At 38.7% G+C, this 15,686-nt stretch overlaps 1 protein-coding gene and 1 pseudogene across 1 annotated transcript; one reads left to right on the forward strand and one right to left on the reverse strand.

Annotated features, from left to right (window-relative positions):
• Positions 1–5: 5 nt before the first annotated feature.
• Positions 6–15,037, reverse strand: LOC145768710 (V-type proton ATPase subunit G-like). The gene is made up of 3 exons (XM_082580285.1): positions 14,868–15,037; positions 2,069–2,169; positions 6–1,119 (listed from the first exon to the last, which is right to left on the reverse strand). Exons 1-3 carry the CDS (start codon positions 14,947–14,949, stop codon positions 934–936), a joined length of 369 nt encoding a protein of 122 aa, XP_082436411.1. The 5' UTR covers positions 14,950–15,037; the 3' UTR covers positions 6–933.
• LOC145769768 (U6 spliceosomal RNA) lies at positions 5,613–5,708 on the forward strand (annotated as a pseudogene).
• Positions 15,038–15,686: the final 649 nt, after the last annotated feature.

The raw sequence follows: 15,686 nt of genomic DNA on the forward strand, positions 1-15,686 counted from the left end.
GGAAACACTGTTATTTCGATTATTTTTTTTTTGTATTTCAAAAGACAAATCAATTCATTTCACAGAATCAACTTTCTCATTAATGCAACACCCAGGAATATGGAATCACCGCAAAACGGATCACAAAGTACGAGCATTAATATTGCCACAAACATAGCTGACTGACACGAAATCGGACAAGATCACACTAAAGCAATTTGAAAATGACGAAAACTTTGTTGTACTAAGCAAGCTTATGTCTGGCTGTTGAAGACGAAGGTTTAGTAGAAGGGGAGGCAAGGTATCTAAACTCACAGTCTCCCATCTTCGAGCAGGTCAATAAACATAATCGTAGAAGATGTAAAAATCTCAAATTTAGGCAAATTGTAAGCTTATGCGTCTTCAAAAATATATTTGTAAAGATGAAATTTGGGCAAATTTTGTTCGGCAGCTATGTCAATAAACGTCTTAGCGAGATATAACAATGTGCTTTCAAACCGAGATACCAACGAGTCTCCCACAGGGCTTGCCACCACTCGGCCATGCTTCAGAGAAGATATGAAGCAAGTGAAGTGACGTAATACGCATCAGGCAAACCGAACCTAGGTACAGTTTTGAAGACAGGCTGGTCTTTCACAAAATTATTAGAACAGCTCAAAAAATAATAATAGTTGGCCGCGACATAAACCATCGAATCGATTTCACGGACAAGTTAACTCTTTTTAGAGAGGTAATTTAATGAATTGTCACAGTTGAATGTCAAATATACTGTTGAATGCAACAACTTACAAAGCAAATTGCAGCCAGTTGCAAAGTATCTAACGTTAATCGAGACAGTGATATCTAGATTGAACAACGTTAAAGCTATGTGTAAGTAGAAAGGATCTTTTCCTAGGTTCTTAAAATGTAGCTCTCAATTAAACAATGCACAGTTATAAATTTTTAATTTGGAATTCAGTTAGATTTTTGTGACGCATGTCTGTAATTCACGTGTAGTTCAGGCTTGACGTCACAAACGAGCTCTAGAATTCGACTGATGACCTGTTCCTTGTTTTGGTTGGTTTGTTGCTCCAAAGTGCGAATTACATCGGCTTGGTGCTGATCCATGCGGTTTTTAACATCATCTCGGGAACCAAGAATCTAAAATTGTTGTCAAAAATGTCAATAACTCAAGTGCAATTGATTAAACTGCGGATACCACTTCAATTTTCAACATCTTGGAAGCAGATTTTGATTGGAAAAATGCGGAGGATGTTGACACAGTAGTATGCTAAGCACACAGTGGCAGAACACAAATTCTTGTTTTGCCTTTCTATATACACATTTATTTCCCAGCAACTATTTAAAGGGCGGGGAAACCCAAATTCACTTTTTGCGAGTTTTTTGTTTCAGCGTGATGTCATTGTGTACAACATGCGTTTTAGCAAAAAAAAAATCCAAATTTTGTTTCCCTCGTCTCGCTAAGGCCGCTTTTGTTTGATACCCGTTTGCGAGGTCTCGCGCGCATCAAGCTGTGATTCTGTTCGCTGTGACGTCACAAGGTACACATAGTTGTGGCCAAAACTTTAAGACCAGACTTGATTTATGACGATTTTTGCATTACTTCAAAATACTGCATCATATATTGTTTCAGTTGCATCATCTTTATGCATCATCTTATATCTGATGCAGTATTTTGAAGTAATGCAAAAATCGTCATAAATCAAGTCTGGTCTGAAACTTTTGGTCACAACTATATGTACCTTGTGACGTCACAGCGAACAGAATCACAGCTTGATGCGCAACGAGACCTCGCAAACGGGTATCAAACAAAAGCGGCCCTAGCGAGACGAGGGCAACAAAATTTGGATTTTTTTATTGCTAAAACGCATGTTGTACACAATGACATCACGCTGAAACAAAAAACTCGCAAAGTTAATTTGGGTTTCCCCGCCCTTATTTCACGCACTTCATACATTCTAAACATTTTTCACATGACAACTTTTATGCTATGTATTATTATTGTATTATTCATAACAAAATGTACTGTACATACACTATAATAACTCTTTCTTGATAGCATGAAAAATTTACAATACAAATCACATACAACTTGCTCTCGCTGTTTGTAGCTGGCTTCGGTTTGGGCGCGAAACTTTTCAATTTCACCTTTAGCCTCTTCTTTGGCTGCTTTCAACCGCTTAGCTTTTTCTGCAAACAAATATCAACCAAAGCTAGTAAAACAAAAACAAGAGATGTTTTCGAATATAAAATTCAACAAATATTAAAACTGCCATTACGGTACACTTACAGTCTTACACTACCGTACTGATCACAAATCTCAAACTGCCACTCATTTTTTAAGACAGATACAATTTCGAATCCAATTAAATAAGTACGGTAACAATACTTTGAATTTGGTAACTGTGATTAACCAGATTTGTAGGTAGCCTAGTGCATTCAGTTGGTACAGCTTCTGAAATAGTACAACTGCATACATTCCAGAACTTGAGCTGGAAACGGAGCCCCGAAACTTTGCATTTTCAAAAGGAGCTGAAGCCGAAGATGTATGTTAAATTCAGATGGAGCTGGAGCCAGTTGTTTGATAGACAGCTCCAGCTCGAATTAATTTCATGAGGTGCTATTGCTATTGGCTGATTTAACAGCAACCCATCACAAAATTGATAATTGTTGGCTGGTATTTTAATTATTGGATAATTGTTATGCCTTTGCTATTTCTATTTGGGTGATTACTCTTATAAGAATACTCTTATTATAAATCGGGTTTTCTATACTAGTAATAGCATTTTCAGCTAGATCATGTAAAAACAAAAATTTGAAAAATACTGAAATAAACAAATAAAGCAAACTCCAATATTATCAACACGCATAAAAATTCGATTTTAAATAGATGGTTACATAATATTAAAATCAAAAGCTGCAAGCCTAAATCTTAAACTGGTGTTCTGACACCACTTTGAACAATATATATACTGGTACAAAATTCAAGAAATCGTCCCGTTAGCTCAGTGGTTATGCGCCCGGCTCAAGATCACGCCGTGCTGGTTCGACTCTCGGGGTGTGCGCTTGAGCAACGCATTTCAGGACTGCTCTCCGTTTAGCGGCACATAGTGAATGGTATAATTCCCCGGAAACAACACTTCACTCTGTCAATCTTGGTAACCGGCCCTGTGTCAAGAGCCTCAGTCTACAACAGGGGTTCTTGAACTTTTTTAACGCGGACCCCATAAAAAAAATTGGTTTGCTTGGACCCCCTTGGCCTGTATGGCCTAGTACGAGAAACTTTTTTGATCAGCATGAATTGGACATAACGCAATCAAAGTAAAATGAATTAGCAACAAAATTTATTTCTATTTGAATAAGGAACTTCTGATTTTAGGGTGAAACAGGCTGTCAAGGGCTTGGAGAGTAGTAATAGCAACTATATTTGATTTGAGGTACCAAAATTTATGTTTTATTAAACATGAAATTGTGGCTTCGTCTTTGATAGGGCAACACGCATGTCATCCTTAGCATCCAACCAGTTTCAGCTCTTTGTTTTGATAGTTACCAAAGATGAAAATCCTAACTCACATAAATATGTAGTCATAAAAGGGATTATAGCAGCCATGGCTCTCTTTACCAAAAGAGGATATGCACATACGCGCCCCGTAAATTTATGGTTGAGGGGCAACAAAAAAAGCTAATACAATTGGTGTTTCAAAGAAAAAATACTTTGCGAAAGAGATTTAGATCATTTAAACGGACTTAAATAATGCCGAAAGCGAAAAACAGCCTACGTTGTTCTTGCCCGCAAAACAGCAGCTGATCGCATGGCTTTCTCTGGAACGTGAATTACTACTGAGATGTGCACGCTCGTCGTGTGAGCGTCTGGGGCCGAGGGTCTATCCTTTTACCACCCCAGATTCACGAATCATGATGTCCCCGGACTAAACTGGAAGGCTACTAGAGAGCAGCCAGTCTTTGGTTTCATCATCAATGACACGCAGACCTTCCACTCCGTTAGGTGGCTTAAAGATGGAGCAGTCATTGATGATGTGGTCTGCGGTCTGTTCCTCGGCACCACTTTCACAGGAGGAGGAAGAGGCCATTCCCCATTGGTGCATGGTTGAGCGGAAAAGCCCGACGCCCGTACGGAGACGGTTGAAGCGCACCCATGCCTGTCTTGGTAGTGTTAGACCGATGGGGCGTGTGTCGGCGTCGGGGATGAACGAATAGAGTCTGGTGGCGGTTGACTTCCATTCAGAACTCCATTTATGGTCGGTCCAAGCAGCCGCAGAGATGTCTTGTACATCAGCTTTGTTGATGTAGTTGAGCGGCTGGCACGAGTTGAGTTGTTAGCTAGTTAACAGCAGTTAGTTGAGCGGCTGGCACGAATGGGTGTCTTGATTTCAGACGACGGGGGTGCTCGCTTGGGAGAGCAGAGATCTTGTGGCGGAGAAGGTGGTTAGGCTCCAGTGCCCGTCGACCGAGGGACAGAGTGGCTTCTTTGCGACGAAGCTCAGTCACACACTGTGAGCTTACCGCGCGTGTGCACTGTGTGTCGTGTGCTCTGTGAGCTTTCCCCGCGTGTGCACAGTGCACACACATGTGCAGTGTGCACGCTCACAGTCACACACTGCTTATCTTCCCGCGCGTGAGGAGCAACTTCAAAGTCAAAACGCGTGGTAGCGAAAAGCAAATGCGAGGTTTAATGTTTATTCTCATTTCACAAATCATCCAAACGTCCGTTAGATATTTTGTGAATTCAAACATGAAATCGAATTTAGCAAACTTTATCGAGTTGAAACTACGGCACAACGAACAATTACGTGAACACAGCTTAAAGAAAAAATGCATTTTTCAAAACTGTCATCCGTATTTCCTTCTCCCTTGTGTAAGTCGAATAGCTTGTTCCCGATGCTACCATTCGATGGTTCATCTAAGTATTGGAATTGACATACGGTGAGGAAATTTCAAAGTATTATATATCGTAGAATAACTTACGTTGGTGAAATAAGGAATAGTTACGTAACTATTCACTGCAATATTAAGTAAACTAGCTAAATTAGAGGCGCTATTTTCAACGAGGTCTTCCCACTGTGAGATCAATTATGATTAAACAGAACGCATTGTTTTGTTCGCAATGTGTAAGAATTAAATCAAAAACCGATAAAAAAGGTGTTTAATGGTCGCAGTCTCGCAGATATTGCCTGCATTAACGACGTCTCTTACCGCTATTATCCGGAATGGCCCGTTTCGGCTAGTCCGAATCGGCTATTACCCTATTCGGCTACAGCCCGATTCGGCTAGTCCGATTGGGCTAGTTCCCTATTTGGCTACAGTCTTTATCAGTTAGTTCCCCATTCGGCAATTTTTTGAAAATCCAACGATAATCCTTCTGTAATCGCTTGTTTTATGTATCAATACTGCATAAAAAGTTGCCCCCACGCAGAAATATGCGTGGGGGCCAGGCCCCCACGACTTAGGCGCCTATGTTCAAAATACATGTTGGTTTTTCATCCTTTTTGTGAGAGTCTATAAAACCGTCTTTCTTTTATTATAGACAACTGTGACTTGCGATGCTTATAGGCAAGAATTCGTTGATTAACAACATTTTGCAGTACTTGCTTCGGCAGTAGGCTACAATTACATGCTTCGGCAATACTAAAATTTGAACGATACAGAGAAGATTAGCATGGCCCCTGCGCAAGGATGACACGCAAAATCGTGAAGCGTTCCATATTTCTTAAAAAAAAAACTTTTGCTGTACTAAGCTAAATATTTTCATAATACAATCGGAAAAAAGTCTTTAAATTTATAATATATATATATAATATTTTTCCAATTTATTATAAATTGAGTTGGCACACCGATCTATTTTGCCAACCAAAACTTGCATAAAGAGAACACTGCTCGTGAAACACAATAACAATGAAACGCACACTAGTGTTTACATGACATTTGCAAACTTAAAATAAGCAACCCTATGCTCACAGACATTTTCGAAATTGGAAAACAGGCGTTTTAATCAACCACTGGGACAGTGTGGCTGGACATCGCATTGGAATAGCTTTAAGCAACCCCCACCTAGAACTATAATCTGATTGGTCGGTCGGTGGAATCGTATGCAAAGCGAAACTATGCTTTCCGGAAAGTATTTTTTGCTTTCATGGTCTTTAACTCCTCAAGAAAAGTATTTTTGGTTATACTTGTACGCTGATACCTTCCTCGGGCCCCAGCGATACAGCGTGGCGGGCCGCCAGTTGGTGACCTCTGCTCTAAAACAAAGGTTTTTCAGAATTTCGTTATTGCTTTGTGATTGTGACAAGCATTTCTATGGTAAACAACTTTACCTCGCTTCCCACTTTTTTCTCCGCTATTCTCTTTTAAATACCGGCGCGCGTAGTCTTGCTCTTCCGTCAAGGGGTGGTAATTACGCAATTCATTATGACGCAACCGAAGGCTTTAATTTATCACACGGCTCACCCAGACAGTAAAATCCGCCATTATTACATTCATTTAACGTCTGCAGACGTTGAATCAATGTAAAAATGACTGATTTTGCCGTCTGGGAAGGCACTCAAAGGTAAACACTGGATAAAATGCAAGAATGCAAAAGAAACGATAGCCTATTGTGGAATAAAATACAAAATTCTCTGAATAAACAGAAGGCGTCGTTGGATTTACAGAAGGATTTTGTTGGATTACAGAAGGATTATCGTTGGATTTTCAAAAAATTGCCGAATGGGGAACTAACTGATAAAGACTGTAGCCAAATAGGGAACTAGCCCAATCGGACTAGCCGAATCGGGCTGTAGCCAAATAGGGTAATAGCCGAATCGGACTAGCCGAATAGTAGCAGACCCGCTATTATCACCTAGCCAACCTGACATCATTGTTTTATGCGGCCTCTAACGTTTAACATCGACTTCAACGATCATCGCATGTTACGTAATAAGAACGATTATATCCTACTCGCAAAAATAAAAAAAATGATCTCTTAAAACAGCTCTTTCTGCTGTTTTGTCTTGTGAGCTTTGCATATTGCTCAACAAGTGCATGAAGTTTAGAATTGACAAGAAATCATTCAGTTTGAATCACTGCAATAAACGTATTCGAAACTTTTACTTCGGCCGACGCCATTTCACATTCCATAATCTACGTCGGCAATGATTTTGCCGCAGCAAAAATGCGTGGATTTTGAAAACTGCCGAGCTGGAGACATCAGCTTGTCCCGTGTATAAGTTGAACCTGTCTTTTTGAGGTGAACATCACTTGCGAACATCTCGACCTATACTCGAGTATATACGGTAATGGGTATTCGATAAAAGACTATAAAGACCTTCGATAAAAAACAGAAGAGAAAACACTTCGCCGTTGTTAACGCTTTGAAGGTAAGCAATTAGCAAAACGAGGTTAATAAAACTGATAGCGGGTTTTCACTCTGCTCAAGAATTGAGATCACAATTCCTTGCGTTTTATTTCGATAACTTTACTTTCTTGATCGTTTTTATTCACTCGCACGAAAAGGAAATGAATCAGCATGTTTTCCAACTATGAGCTAACAATATCAACATTTTTACGACTAGGCATACTGCATGCGTAAAACTACAGTAATCGTTTCAAGTAGCGGTTCTAATAAATTCGGTTTGCGACCTAGGTGTCAATATAAACAAGACACTAAACTTAACCAAAGACTATTTTAATTGAGTAAAATAGCGTTATGGTTATGACGTCATCACCATTCTTGCCCCCCAAGGTTTTTTGAAAAGTTGGCGCCTATGGATATGCATAAACCTTTCACAATCTTAACCTAGCCTAGCTGACGTCTAGCGGCAAAAACAACATGGAAAGTGCCGTATGGTACCGTAATAAACGTAGCCTAGGTACGGTAACAAAAAACAGTACATACAATGCGATAACAATTATCTGGAAACGTCAAACTAGAAATCATCAGCGTTGTTTGAACTTAATCTCTTTTCTTTTGAAAAATTTATTCCATTTTTGAAATTATATATAGGCTACACTAAGATTTCCATTGGGCCTTCAAGGACCCCCTAAAACTAGTCTGCGCACCCCTGGTCTACAAGTATGCGAAACTACCAGGAATAACCTATCAAGGCTTTATCAGTCCGAGGATAAAGATTCAGGGTCTGCTACTATTCGGCGAGTCCGATTCGGCGAGTTCCCTATTCGGCGAGAGCCCTTTTCAGCGAGTGCCCTATTCGGCAAGGTTTTGAAATTTTTGAAAGGAAATTATCGGGTACCGTAGCCTAATTGTAATTGCCGTTTTTACATCGTTTTAATGTCGCTAAACGTTGAAATCGTGCAGAAAGGAATAAAAAGAAAATATTTGAACTATTAAATTAAAATTCGTCATGTCAGTTCAGTTGTTTTTATTTCTGACCATCATATGAAAAACAATACACGTCAACATAGCAAAGGTAGAAGCGACAAAACGCGAACGTTAAAACGTGCTTGAATTCGTCATGTCAGTTCAGTTGTTTTTCTTTCTGATCATGATATCAAAAACAATACGTCAACATAGCAAAGGTGTAGAAAAAGGTAGAAGCGATAAAACGCGAACGTTAAAACGTGCTTGTGACCGAAGTAAGTTATTGAGTTGAAAGAAATTTGGCACGGTCGCAACACTTTCAGAAAAATTTAAGATATGAAGGAAAAATAAAACAAAGAAAATGTTACAAAAAAAAAATAAAATAGATCATGTTTATGTCTATAAGTTAGTACTTTTGAATAGTTAAAATGATTAGTTTGGACTAACAAATGTGTGGCCTACAGCTTGGATTGAAAGGAAATTATCGGGTACCGTAGCCTAGTTATCCCGACCAGCAAAAAATTGTTCCAAGAACACAGTTCATTTTTACATTGTAGTAACAGAATGAAAAGGCTAAACAAATGTGTGGCCTATCGTGTTAACGTCGCTAAACGTTGAAATCGTGTAGAAAAGGGAGCTTTTGCTGACTAGGATACTTTGAAACTGAGAAACATTCACAGAAGCCCTACGATTTGTTCCAAGAACCCATTTAGAATAACATTTCATTTGTACATTGATTCAACGTCTGAATACATTATCTTAAAAATGCAACGTATCGTAGGGCTTCTGTGAATGTTTCTCAGTTTCAACGTATCCTAGTCAGCACAAGCTCCCTTTTCTACACGATTTCAACGTTTAGCGACGATAAAACGATAGGCCACACATTTGGTTAGCCTTTTCATTCTGTTACTACAATGTAAAAATGAACTGTTAGGCTAACTGGGTTCTTGGAACAAATTTTTGCTGGTCGGTATAACTAGGCTACGGTAGCCTACCCGATAATTTCCTTTCAATCTAAGCTGTAGGAGTGTAGGTTACACATTTGTTGATCCAAACTAATCATTCAGCCCTCGAAATTAGCGTTCATCTACGACGGCAAAAACATTGCCGTCGCCAAATCAACAAACCTTAGGTTGCGACGGCAATTGCCGTATGCTTAAATCAAAAGAAATTTTATGCGCTTCTTCTTCATCGTGTGTCACACGGCGGTAGCCCAGAGCATCACGCACGCTATTTTATACGCTGACAATGCTCTTGTGAACTGTAAAAAGTTTGCAACCTTATAAATACTGGCTTAATTGTTACGCAAAAGTTATTCTTTCATCAAATGCTTATTTTTGACCGGTATCGTTGCGAATATAAAAAGTGGTACAAAATTGGATAAATGGTTCTTCGGCAGTAAAGAAAAGTAATGCTTCCGATCATATGGCATCGCGCGTTTATAAACGGGCAGTTTTGCGTCTTCAAGTATTCCAGTGACGACATGACAACCTCATCCTCCGATGATTCCGATTCTGACTAGTTCTTTATCCAACAGACTTTGTGTTGCTCGCAGTATCCTAATTGTGCCAAAATTATGTTAGTGTACTGTATACCTAAATCGAGGCAATCTTCTCGCAGGGAACTATTGATTTGTTATCGGTACCTGATTGAGCAATTAACGTTATTTCATGATAATTTAACATTGCTAGATGTCGAATTAATGTAAAACAAACGTAAATATCTTATTGGGCATTGTTGTTACACGATATAACTCGCCCGGAAAATTAAATCGTTTTGTGCTGACTCGAACGTTGAATCAACCCAAAATTAACTTACTTTCCCCCCCCAATGAGTTATAACGTGAATCACCGTAACAGCGTGCGTGTCGCGTTGATCGCTTTATCGCTACTTTTGGTATTATTAAATCACAACAAATCAAACAGTGCGGTCGTGATACACTATTCGATTATTTTTTCTCTTCTTGTTTTGCATGTTTTGGTACAATTTTTTCGTAATAAACGTTCACAGCAATTGCCGAGGCAATTTCAACTTTTGCCGTTTGGCCTCGTCAACGTTTTTGCAAAGTAAAAATATGCTAATTTTGAAGACTGTGTGAGTGTTCACAGCAAGTAAAATAGTCCGAGGTGAGGTCGTGGTGCGATGTTTCTGCTGATTAAACTCACGCTGCGAGTAAATCAAACAGGAAGAAATTTTGAACAATTTTTGTCCGAATTAAATGCTCATTCTGCGACAGCATTTTTATTGCTGTAACAGAATGGCCATTATGACGTTTGCGGCGGCATTTACCACGGCAATTGCTGTGTGCCGCCGCTAATTTCGAGGACTGATCATTTTAACCATAGGCGCCTAAGCCGTGAGGGCCAGGACCCCACGCATATTTCCGCGTGGGAGCAACTTTTTATGCGGCATTGATACATAAAACAATAAATGAACTAGCGATCGGCAGCAGGAAAACATTTTTAAATACAAACCGCAACAGCTTCGCAGTAAATAATCACTAGAACGAGTAGCGATGCTACAATCCCACCCCAGACAAAAAAAATCTGTCATTTTTACGTTGATTTGACGTCTGCAGACGTTGAATCAATGTAAAAATGACTGATTTTGCTGCCTGTGACATAGCAAAAATCTACCATTTTGCGTCGATTCAATGTCATCAGATGTTGAATGCACCCAAAAACAACATAATTTGCTACGTTGACGCAGCGTGCGTTTAACTTAATGCGCTTGCAAACTGCCTCCTGTCGCTTTCGAAAGTCGAAACCTCTGCAGAGAATTGTCGCGGCAGTGAATCGGTTGCTGTGAAAATGAACTTGAAGTCTCGGCCCGAGGTTACCACTAACCAATGCAACAAGGGCTGGTACAAACCGCACTGCCCACAGTCGCACAAGCGGCATAATCAACACAACAACAGACTCGCGCAAACTGCATGGCGCACACACGTCCGTTGCCATAGAAACCCGATCAAAGGCGGGGAATATGCGCATCTTTTGTTTCATCTGCAACACGAAAACGGGCGTATTGCAGCGAATTGAAACTTGAAAGCTGGTCAGCCATAAGTTGCGATATTGTAGTGAAAAGCGAGCAATGTCAAGTCGAAAACTTAATCAAACGTCTCTCTGTAACTATTTTTCAAGGGCTGTTTACGGATGTCAGCAACTTTTAAATTTATTAAAGGCGACATGCTGTTGAATTGATGTAAACATGAATGATTTTGCTTTAAACAGGTATATTTTCAAGGGTGGCCGGTCGATTGGTCGACAGTCATTTGGTCGACAGTCATTTGGTCGATAGACATTTGGTCGACAGGACGTTTGGTCGACAGACAATTGGTCGACAGACATTTGGTCGACAGGACATTTGGTCGACAGGACATGTGGTCGACAGGACATTTGGTCGACAAGACATTTGGTCGACAAGACATTTGGTCGACAGGACATTTGAGTTAGAGTTAGGGTTAGGTTAGGTTAGGGTTAGGGTTAGGGTTAGGTTAGGGTTAGGGTTAGGTTAGGGTTAGGGCTAGGGCTAGGGCTAGGGCTAGGGCTAGGGCTAGGGCTAGAGTTAGGGTTAGGTTAGGGTTAGTTAACCCTAACCCTAAAATGAATCGTTCTGTCGACCAAATGTCCTGTCGACGAAATATCTTGTCGACCAATTGTCTGTCGACCAATTGTCTGTCGACCAAACGTCCTGTCGACCAAATGTCTGTCGACCAAATGTCTGTCGACCAAATGTCCTGTCGACCAAATGTCCTGTCGACCAAATGTCTTGTCGACCAAATGTCTGTCGACCAAACGTCCTGTCGACCAATGGTCTGTCGACCAAATGACTGTCGACCAATTGTCTTTCGACCAATTGACCTGGTACCATTTTCAAGCATATGATCAAGTTAGTATTTTCATTCCATTTACAGTATACCTTTTCTATTTGAATATTTGAATAAGCTGAAGATGCTATTACTATAGCGAAATCGATTCTTAACTTAATAAATTACACTAAGAGGTTAGATTGTTGTGCAAATGCCAGCATTTGATGAATGCAAATTAGCAGTACCTTTTAGTAAACCTTTTCGTCTCTTGTTTCATGCTAATAAATCTAGTTCGTTGCTAAACTTTATGTTGCGCTTAGCTTAAAGAGTCGCAGTCCATCAACCGCTAGCCAACGCAGACGCATAGCATGTGTTTTGGTCGAGCTTTGTTTATAATAATTAACGGTAGGTCGAACGTAGCGATAACTCCGAGTGTGGCAATAAAAGCAATCCTAGTGTGACGACATAATTACGTCATCCATCTGCGTGACATTTCGCTGAATTTACGTTGCTGCTGATGAAACACGCTTTCGCCCCCACGGCCAAAAAAATAGTTAGGCGCCTATGATTTTAACTATTCAAAAGTACTAACTTATTGACATAAACATTATTTTTTTTGTAACATTTTCTTTGTTTTATTTTTCCTTCATATCTTAAATTTTTTTGAAGGTGATGCAACCTTGCTAAATTTCTTTCAACTCAATAACTTACTTCGGTCACAAGCACGTTTTAACTTTCGCGTTTTGTCGCTTCTACCTTTTTCTACACCTTTGCTATGTTGACGTGAATTGTCGCTTCTACCTTTGCTATGTTGACGTGTATTGTTTTTCATATGATGGTCAGAAATAAAAACAACTGAACTGACATGACAAATTTTAATTTAATAGTTCAAACATTTTATTTTTATTCCTTTCTGCACGATTTCAACGTTTAGCGACGTTAAAACGATGTAAAAACGGCGATTGCAATTAGGCTACGGTACGCGATAATTTCCTTTTAAAAATTTCAAAAACTCGCCGAATAGGGCACTCGCCGAAAAGGGCTCTCGCCGAATAGGGAACTCGCCGAATCGGACTAGTCGAATCGGACTCGCCGAATCGGACTCGCCGAAACGGGCCATTCCGAAAGATTCAAAACCAAACCATATATCATCCATCAAGCAAATTACAACAGCTGAACAAGACGAATACAAAGAAAAAAGCAATTGAGTTTACAGTGCATTGCAATAAGTTTATATATATTGAATTATTGATACATGTCAATTAAGGAAAAAAAGTGTGAATAGGCATGGTTGAAGAATCTATACTACAGGGGTCGGAGGTTGCTGATGACATGGGAGTAACAAAATGGACTAAGTGGTTGGACAAATCAATTTCTGTATGTTAATAGTGGCATTGATTTTACACTGCCATTTATCTTCAGCGATGTCTAAATATTGTTTGTTGGGTTATTCAGCAAAAGCAACGGTAAAGCAGTCTGCCAAAGCTGGTATATAAATTATAAAATATATTATTCGAGAAAATATGGTAATGGAGCTGGAGCAGTGGTATAAAAGAGCTCTGGAGCTGGAGCCATGCTCTGATAAAAGAGAGCTCCAGAGTTGGAGCAGCATTATTTTTGTGCTGGCTCTACAGTCTACACTGTCTACAACCCTGATACATTCTATTAAAATATTTTTTATTAATTTAATATTCCATAACAATATGTTTAATTGTTTATCAGTCATGTGCCATTAAAACAGATCCACACTCAATGCAGCAGCATAAAACTTTGGTACAATTTCAGATCAGTGAAAAATGTATTTTAAGTTTACACACATGCATCAAATATATTTTTGCACTGATTGAAATGAAACATTTGCAGCAGGCGAATGCTTTCTACATAAGATAAGTTTTCAATAAAATAAATAAATATTGTTGGTTTAATCAATTGTTAATTAAGATTCAATATTTGCAAATAATTTTTGAATTATGAAATGAAATTACATTAGCTAGAATTTGAAAATATGTTAAAACAAATATTATAGGTCTAGGACTCTAGGTAGAATATATTTTCTACCTTAAAAAAATGTCAATATCACAGATCAAATGCACTCATGAAATGAATACTCCACCAACTGCTAAAATTTTATATGTCTTGTTTGAATTAGCTTTATAATACTAATAAATTGAACTAGCCTATTACTAATATATACTATGAATAAATTACAACCAGCTAGGGATGCATGTTTGTTAACCACTATAGAACAAGCTTTAAAAATCAAAACAAAAAATAAGCACTTAAGCAGCTATGCAAACGTTGTGACATAATCACTAACATAAATGCAGGATATGATGGGACATGTCGGTTCACATTTAAGATGCCTAGCTGTACCACATATACTGGAAGAGCAATATAGGCCTAACAAAATAGGAAAGTATGCGTCTCAGAGATGGCTTAAAACCTACATGACCTGCATGTTTTGTGGAATGCCAAGGAAGTTTAGATGAATTTCGCATAGAAGAAACTTTCCATGCTGACTTATTTGAGTTGATCAGATTAACCTTAGAAATATTTTGTCACTATGTACTGTTAAAATAGTTTGCAACGTCTTCAATGAAAAGTTTTAAGGTATCTTTAGGCCTCAAAGTACATACCGTACCATATTACAATGGTACAAAAATTAAAAATAATGATTCTAAGTAACGAATATGGAAGATTTCCATTCCATAGCATGCTGTTTACGCAAGATATTAAAAATAATTATTAAGGCATGATATCTACCTTTGCGAGCTTCCCCAACTTTTTCTGATGCCTTCTTTTCAGCAACAAGCAATCGCTGAATACCAGGTGTTTGACTTGCCATAATTGTTTACAAATATTTTTTCAGTAACAATAACGAATTATAAGTGACAAAACCAAATCTTAGAGAAAACTGAGTTTAAGCACAAAATGATTTACTAAAAAATTGCACCCTAATTTTGAAAACAAAGTTGCACTGGTTGCTTTTAGCTAGCAGAACATTTGTTCTATTTTTTCCCTCAATCTTTTCAGGGGACAAAATAAGTTGCATCCATGAAAATAAACGTTACGATATGAAATTTATTATATACCGTACTTCACGATCAAACCTTTTTTAGATAAATCATATTTTAAAAGCTGAATTTTAAGTCAAACGTGCAATTTAAAAAGCTTGAATATAATCTAAAATAATACACTATTGCATTGTGTTTCAAAAACAACTTTTTTCTTGGCTCAAACTTTGCTTGCATGCACACTGCACAGCCTAATGTTAAGATCTCATCTCAAGCATTGTTTAAGCCACTAATTTCAATGAAATCAATAAAACAGCAGATAATTACTCAGAAATACACTGAGTAGGCCTACCCTACCGTACTACCCAAAGTCTTTTACCAGTTATCTATAGCCCTATGCTTTTACAATCATAGATGGTTATACTTGATGAATGTTGTTCTTCGATTACACAGTGGCGTCCCTTCGAATATAGCCCTTAATTTCTCTCAAAAATGGTAAGGCCCTTCTTTGGGCTACAGCCTACAATCCCACGTAGCCTCTTGTTTGACGTGCTGAATAAATTCTGAT

The sequence above is a fragment of the Aplidium turbinatum genome, chromosome 4 (assembly GCF_918807975.1).
Source record: "Aplidium turbinatum chromosome 4, kaAplTurb1.1, whole genome shotgun sequence".
Classification (NCBI taxonomy): domain Eukaryota; kingdom Metazoa; phylum Chordata; class Ascidiacea; order Aplousobranchia; family Polyclinidae; genus Aplidium; species Aplidium turbinatum.

Bases quoted from the DNA above. Each gene is read 5' to 3' on its own strand.
- LOC145768710 (XM_082580285.1), bottom strand. From the start codon at position 14,949: ATGGCAAGTCAAACACCTGGTATTCAGCGATTGCTTGTTGCTGAAAAG. The intron at 2,170-14,867 runs GTAGATATCATG...ATTTGTTTGCAG, and splicing joins AGTTGGGGAAGCTCGCAAAG to AAAAAGCTAAGCGGTTGAAA. The intron at 1,120-2,068 runs GTATGTGATTTG...CAACAATTTTAG, and splicing joins ACAAACAGCGAGAGCAAGTT to ATTCTTGGTTCCCGAGATGA.